The 5,761-nt window shown below is 34.9% G+C and overlaps 1 protein-coding gene across 1 annotated transcript; it reads right to left on the reverse strand.

The window, feature by feature from the left end:
* Positions 1 to 915: 915 nt before the first annotated feature.
* LOC149536037 (uncharacterized) lies at positions 916 to 4,104 on the reverse strand. The gene is made up of 3 exons (XM_089804626.1): positions 3,932 to 4,104; positions 3,699 to 3,756; positions 916 to 3,608 (listed from the first exon to the last, which is right to left on the reverse strand). The coding sequence occupies exons 2-3, from the start codon at positions 3,741 to 3,743 to the stop codon at positions 936 to 938; spliced, it is 2,718 nt and encodes a 905-aa protein (XP_089660752.1). The 5' UTR covers positions 3,744 to 3,756; positions 3,932 to 4,104; the 3' UTR covers positions 916 to 935.
* Between the last annotated feature and the right edge of the window lie 1,657 nt (positions 4,105 to 5,761).

A 5,761-nucleotide genomic window follows, 5' to 3' on the forward strand; every position in this document is an offset into this window, starting at 1 on the left:
ACGATGTTCTTGACTTTGTGTCCCTCATTCCTACAAGGCAAATGTATGATTTGATGTATTTTTTTCTGAGAATGAGAGATCCTTTATAAAATGTAATAGATCATTTTTTCTAATTTGGTTTTATAAAAACAGGGTTTGGGGAGGGGGTGTTGGGGGACGGGGAATTGGATTTGACAATGTTTCATCGAAGGAAGCAAAAATTAGAGGGCGAGCTCAGCCTTCTATTCAGCTCACTTACCATAATTATGATAGGGAGAAAGGTGAGAATCACATGGATTTCTTCGTAGTTCAAGTGTTGTTATCTCTTTTAAGAAATGCATATTTGACTACACAAAACTGAAGAGCAGAGTTTTATGGCTGTCTGCCATTGATTTGCTCTGGAAAATTATTCCCCTTTCAGTTTCATGGCTATCTCTCATTGAGGTTCTTTGTACAATTGTTCCGCTTCAGTTTTTAAGGTTCTCTTCATTTGGTCAATTTATTTTCATCATAAGATGCAAATTACATAATAGGAAGAAAATTATGGCTTATGCTTTGTGATATAACCTTGCTTTGACTTTCTCCATTTTTTCAACAAAATCTAGGGTTAGGTACCTTCATATGCTTCCTTGATAATTCTATAATAAAAATGCTAAAGTAATGCACGATTTGATCCAAATTTGATGTCAAAACATCCACCTTATGCGTAAGTATGTAAAATTTGTACACTATTTTGAATATACAATCAGAATTCAACAACCTTAAAACTGTACGCAATTATGAATATGATATCTCATAAACAAAATTTAAAATGAACTTAAGAACATTGCAATGTATTGCAGTGAAGGAATTTTTATGGTATACATCAATCAGAACTCACAAAACTGTAAGGATGAGTTAGATAATAGAAAACATAATGTTACGTTTCTCACAGAGTAGGCAGAAAGGGTGGTTATTTATACCATCCCACCAAACCAGCCATAAGGACACCCACGAAGTAGAGCATCTGGAGGAAGAACGATACATTTTGCGCCAGTAGGCAAACATTTTCTTAGAGGAGACTTGTTAATATCTGGAAGAATGCAAGATGTCAAATTACCAATAAAGGGCCTTTGGTTTTGATTTGAAACCCTCCAACTGCCCTCCTTCCTTTTCTCCTCGCTTTCTCTTCTCTTCATTTGCTCTTCCCTTACAAGATCTCCAGATTCCTTGTGTAATTTGGTATGTTTTCTTCCAATTTCTTCGAAGACATCAATTACATTCTTGAGCTCAATCATTTTTGCATTCATCTCTGTAATTTTTCCATCTTTTGTGTGAAGTAATGAATTTTTCGCAAATATGTCCTTTTGCAATAGTTGGTTTTCTCGATCAAGTTTAATGGCTTCCTGTTTCACTATTCTATTTTCCATAAGCAAATCTTCCATCACTTTATCACTAGTTTCTGAAAGAGATGTGAATATCTGCCTCTCCACTGTCGCTGAATGAGGCATGTCATCAGCGGAAATGCTTTTGTAATCATTAGCCCCCATACCCAACTTGTTTTGAAGCTCATAGACTTGCTGTTTTAACGAATAATTTTTTTGAACCAAAGCCTGGTTTTCTTTATCAACTTGAAGGGCTTCCTGTTTCGCTGTTCTGTTCTCTGTAACCAGATCTTCCATTACTTTATCAGTGGTTTTTGATAAAGATGTGAGTAACTGTGTCTCCCCTGTTGCTGAATCGAGCATATCATTAATGGAAACCCTTTTGTAATCATTAGCCAACATACCCAATTTGTTGTGAAGCTCATGGACTTCTTGTTTCAATGAGCCATTTTCTTGAATCAAAGCGTTCTCCCTGCTTGCTAACGTAGATCTAAGTGAGTTCCTTTCATTTTCTACTAAATCGAAGCTATGATCATAATTTTCCAATTTCAACTTCAGAGATTCATTTTCAGTTGTCAGTTCTTCATATTTCTTGCTCAAATGTGTTTGATCATTGGTGATCGATTCCACTTGAGTTTGCAGGGCTTCCACTGTCTTTGTATTGCTCTCTGAGAGAGACATTAGACTCCATGTTTCATCTTCCATGGAACTTAATGTGCCATTATAATCTCCCAACTGTGCCTTGAAAAATTCACATTCAACGTACAACTGTACATATTCTTGCCTCAAAATTCTTCCTTCATTAGTCATTGAATCAAGCTTATTTTGCAACCCTGCAATAGAGTCTTCAAATTTTGCCCTACAAGCTTCCCACAAGAGGCAATCTTCTCTCATCTGGGCATGCAATTCCTTATTCTTATTGTTGCATTCTCTCAGTTTGTCTTCCAAATCTTCTTTTTCTTCTGTTGAATGGATGCACAGAGCTTTATATTCCTTGATCATTATCTCTTTCTCATACTGCAGATCTACAACTATGCTTTCTAAATCCTCCTTATTACTGACCCACAGTAGCTCGTCTTCTTTGATTTTTGTATTTAATTCTCCAATCATGTCATTGCACTGTTTTAACCTAGTTTCTAACCGATTGTTTTCCTCTCTTAGCAAATTACACAGCTCTTGGTCTTTCTCTCTCAAAATCTTTGTTTCACCAAGTTCATTTTGTAGCGCTACAAGACCCTTTTCCAACTCATTTTTTTCCTCATTCAGCACATTACACAGCTCTTGTTCTTTCCCTCTCAAAATCTTTGTTTCACCAAGTTCCTTTTGTAACATTAGCAGTGTCTTTTCCAGCTCGTTTTTTCCCTCTCTTAGCACATTACATAGCTCTTGGTCTTTCCTTCTCAGAATCTTTGTTTCATCAAGTTCATTTTCTACCATTATAAGAATCTTTTTCAACTCATTTTTTTCTTCTTCTGAATAACTCCACAAATCTTCATTTTTCTGAGTCAACATTCTCTCTTCGTTGAGCTCATTTTGCAGTTTTGCAATTGTAACTTCAAGTTCTCCTTTACAAGTATCCCACAAGTGCCTTTCTTCAGCTATCTTTTCCTTTAACTGTCTAGCTTCATCTATGGATGGCTTCAAATCACATTCCAACTCATTTTTACCTTTTTCTGATTGAGAACACAAATCTTCATGCTTCTGGCTTGACATTCTCACTTCATTAAGCTCATTTTGCAATTTCGCAAGTGCAGCTTCAAATTCTCTCTTACCTATATTCCACAAGTGCCTTTCTTCTGCTAATTTTTCTTCTAGTTGTCTAGCTTCATTGATGGATTGATTAAACTTATTTTCCAACTCACTTTTCTCTCTACTCATCTCATTGCATGAGACTTGATTATTGTGGGCCAAAATCTTTGTTTCATTAAGCTTTTTCTGCATATCTATTATTCTACTCTCTAACTTCGCCTTACAAGTATCCCAGAGGCCACCATTTTCAATGATTTTGGCATGCAATTCTTCATTCCTATTATTCAGCTCTTTCAACTCCTCTTCTAATTTTACTTTTTCCTGCCTTAATTGAATGCACTCTTTTTCATGATTCAGGCTCAAAACTCTTGTTGCATTCTGCTCATCTTGCAGCCCTTTTCTGTCATTGGTAATTGTATTCACTAACCCCTCATTCAAACTTGTCACCTTGTCACTGTTGCTTGCTTCTCTGTCATCTTTTACATTTACTGTTACTGGTGTTTGTTGGCTGAAGCTCTGCAAATTTGTTGATACAATCATCTTTCTTAGTTAGCATGTAATCATTTGCATGCATTTGTTTCAATTGTCTAAAGGTTGAGATGTTACCTGCTTCTTACTGCCCTTTGCTTTGGATCCTTTTCCCTTGGCCATATTTCTCCAACTCCTACAAAATCCAGTCAAAGCAATTATAATTTTCAAGATAAAAGATAACAAATAACAGATACTACACAAAATTTAACAGTTCCGTATCAAATTAAAAACCTAATAAAGCATTTTCAAAATATTATTTTATTCAAGGGATTGTAAATCTGAGGTCACAATTGATGGGGGTTTCATACCTAAGCGTGATACTCTGCACCAAATTTCTTTCCGATAAGGATCTTTTCAAAGAATGGAGTAATGCAAATTTATTATCACTTCTTCAAGAAGATGAATAGATCGATGCAATTATTTGTCAAGGAAGAAATTTGACGATATATAAATAAGAATTGCTGGTCTTAAGAGAAGGGTTGCGTCCCTTCCATTGAAAACTGATTTGTACGCGCAAGCTTTTAAGCACCCATTTTGGTCCTTCGTTCACCTCCACTTTTTTTAGAAGAATCGTTCCATGGAAGTTTTCAAAAAACTGACATGCTTTATTTTTGGGAATTTTTAATTTTTAATTTTTGTGGTTTTATTAATAATTAATTAATTAATTTAGAATATATTAATTGTTGAGAAACATGTGTCTCAACCTTGCAATCTTTTTTTGGAAAATTCCAAAATTAGTTTGTGGGAGTTTTCCACTTGTTTATGCATTGGAAAGTGGTTAGTGAGTTGTTAAATGAGTCTTGTCCTTAGTAGAATATAGGTAGGCTATTTTTAGAGCCTTGATGACTCATTTTGTGACTTTTATGGGAGTCTAGACTAAGAGACAAAATTGTGGACATGATTACTATTTTTAACCTGGTTGTTGTCAAAAATGGGTAACATGTGGCATGATAGTTTTGCTCATGCTTTTGTAAAACCTTAAGGGCCCGTTTGGTTGCTGGAATACAATTGGAATAGGAATAGGAAATTAGAATATGATTTGTATTTTTTGTTTGGTGCATGGAATAGGAATAGGGAATAGGAAAACGTAATCTCATTTTAGCTCCAAAATGAGCTTTTGTCCATTCCAAAAAATACTTGTAATTAGAATTGCTATTCTTGCATTCATTTTAACTTTCTCAAATTTGATTAAATTTTCAAATCCACTTTGACCCGGGGTGAACGCCGGAACTCTGTTTTCAACATTTTCAAATATTTAAACGATTTTCAAATGGCGCCTATTGCATCTTCAAAAATATTTTCAAATATTTTAGCGATTTTCCAATGGCACCGATTGCAAGTTAACCCTATTCCAATTTAAGCTTGCATAGCCAAACAAGGGATAAACAAGATTGGATTGCAGTTTTCTATTCCTATTCTTCATTCTCCATTCTCATTCAAATTTTCTATTCTAATTCTCAATTCCTACGCTTGCAACCAAACGGGCCCTAAGTGGTTTCCAGGTTGTAAAATCACTATAAAAGGAGGGCTTGGGGAGGTGTTTGTGTAATTGAGTTTAGTTTGCAAGACTGGTGCTAGAAGGAGTCCCTCCAAGTTCGAGTTGTGGTGATGCGCTCCTGTAAGAACTTGCATTGCAAGTGCATTGTAATTATCTTGGTTTGATAATACATTGTGCGAGTTTTGGAGGGTGGGGTTTTTCTCCTGGAAGGGTTTCCCCATGGTAATCATTGTGTTGTGTGTTCTTTGTTATTTTGATTATGTTATTATGCATTTCTTGAGATCTTTGCAATAGTTACTTTGATTTGCATAATCGTCCTCTCAAAGATTAGCGTAGGAAGCAATTCCGCGCACCTTTGCTTCCTTACATTAATTTACTATTAAAAAAATTAATTTGTAAAAGTAATTTTAACAATAATAAAATTAGTAAGTTTACTAAAAATAATATTTTAAATATTTCTATTAAATAATAGTAATTTTTTACTATAAAATATTTAAATTTGTATAGCCTTTGTAATGATTATTTTCTAAAGCTTTTTTTCCATTGAGTGTTGTAACTAGGGCATGCCCATTGAGGAGACCTTCCACTGATAGAAGGTCCTTTGTCGCATTAATTGCAATCAACCTTACTGTAGTTCAGC

The sequence above is a fragment of the Cupressus sempervirens genome, chromosome 10 (assembly GCF_028749045.1).
Source record: "Cupressus sempervirens isolate cs-2001-9-10 chromosome 10, ASM2874904v1, whole genome shotgun sequence".
NCBI classification, from domain to species: Eukaryota; Viridiplantae; Streptophyta; class Pinopsida; order Cupressales; family Cupressaceae; genus Cupressus; species Cupressus sempervirens.

Bases quoted from the DNA above. Each gene is read 5' to 3' on its own strand.
- LOC149536037 (XM_089804626.1), bottom strand. From the start codon at position 3,743: ATGGCCAAGGGAAAAGGATCCAAAGCAAAGGGCAGTAAGAAGCAG. The intron at 3,609-3,698 runs GTAACATCTCAA...ACAAATTTGCAG, and splicing joins CAAAGGGCAGTAAGAAGCAG to AGCTTCAGCCAACAAACACC.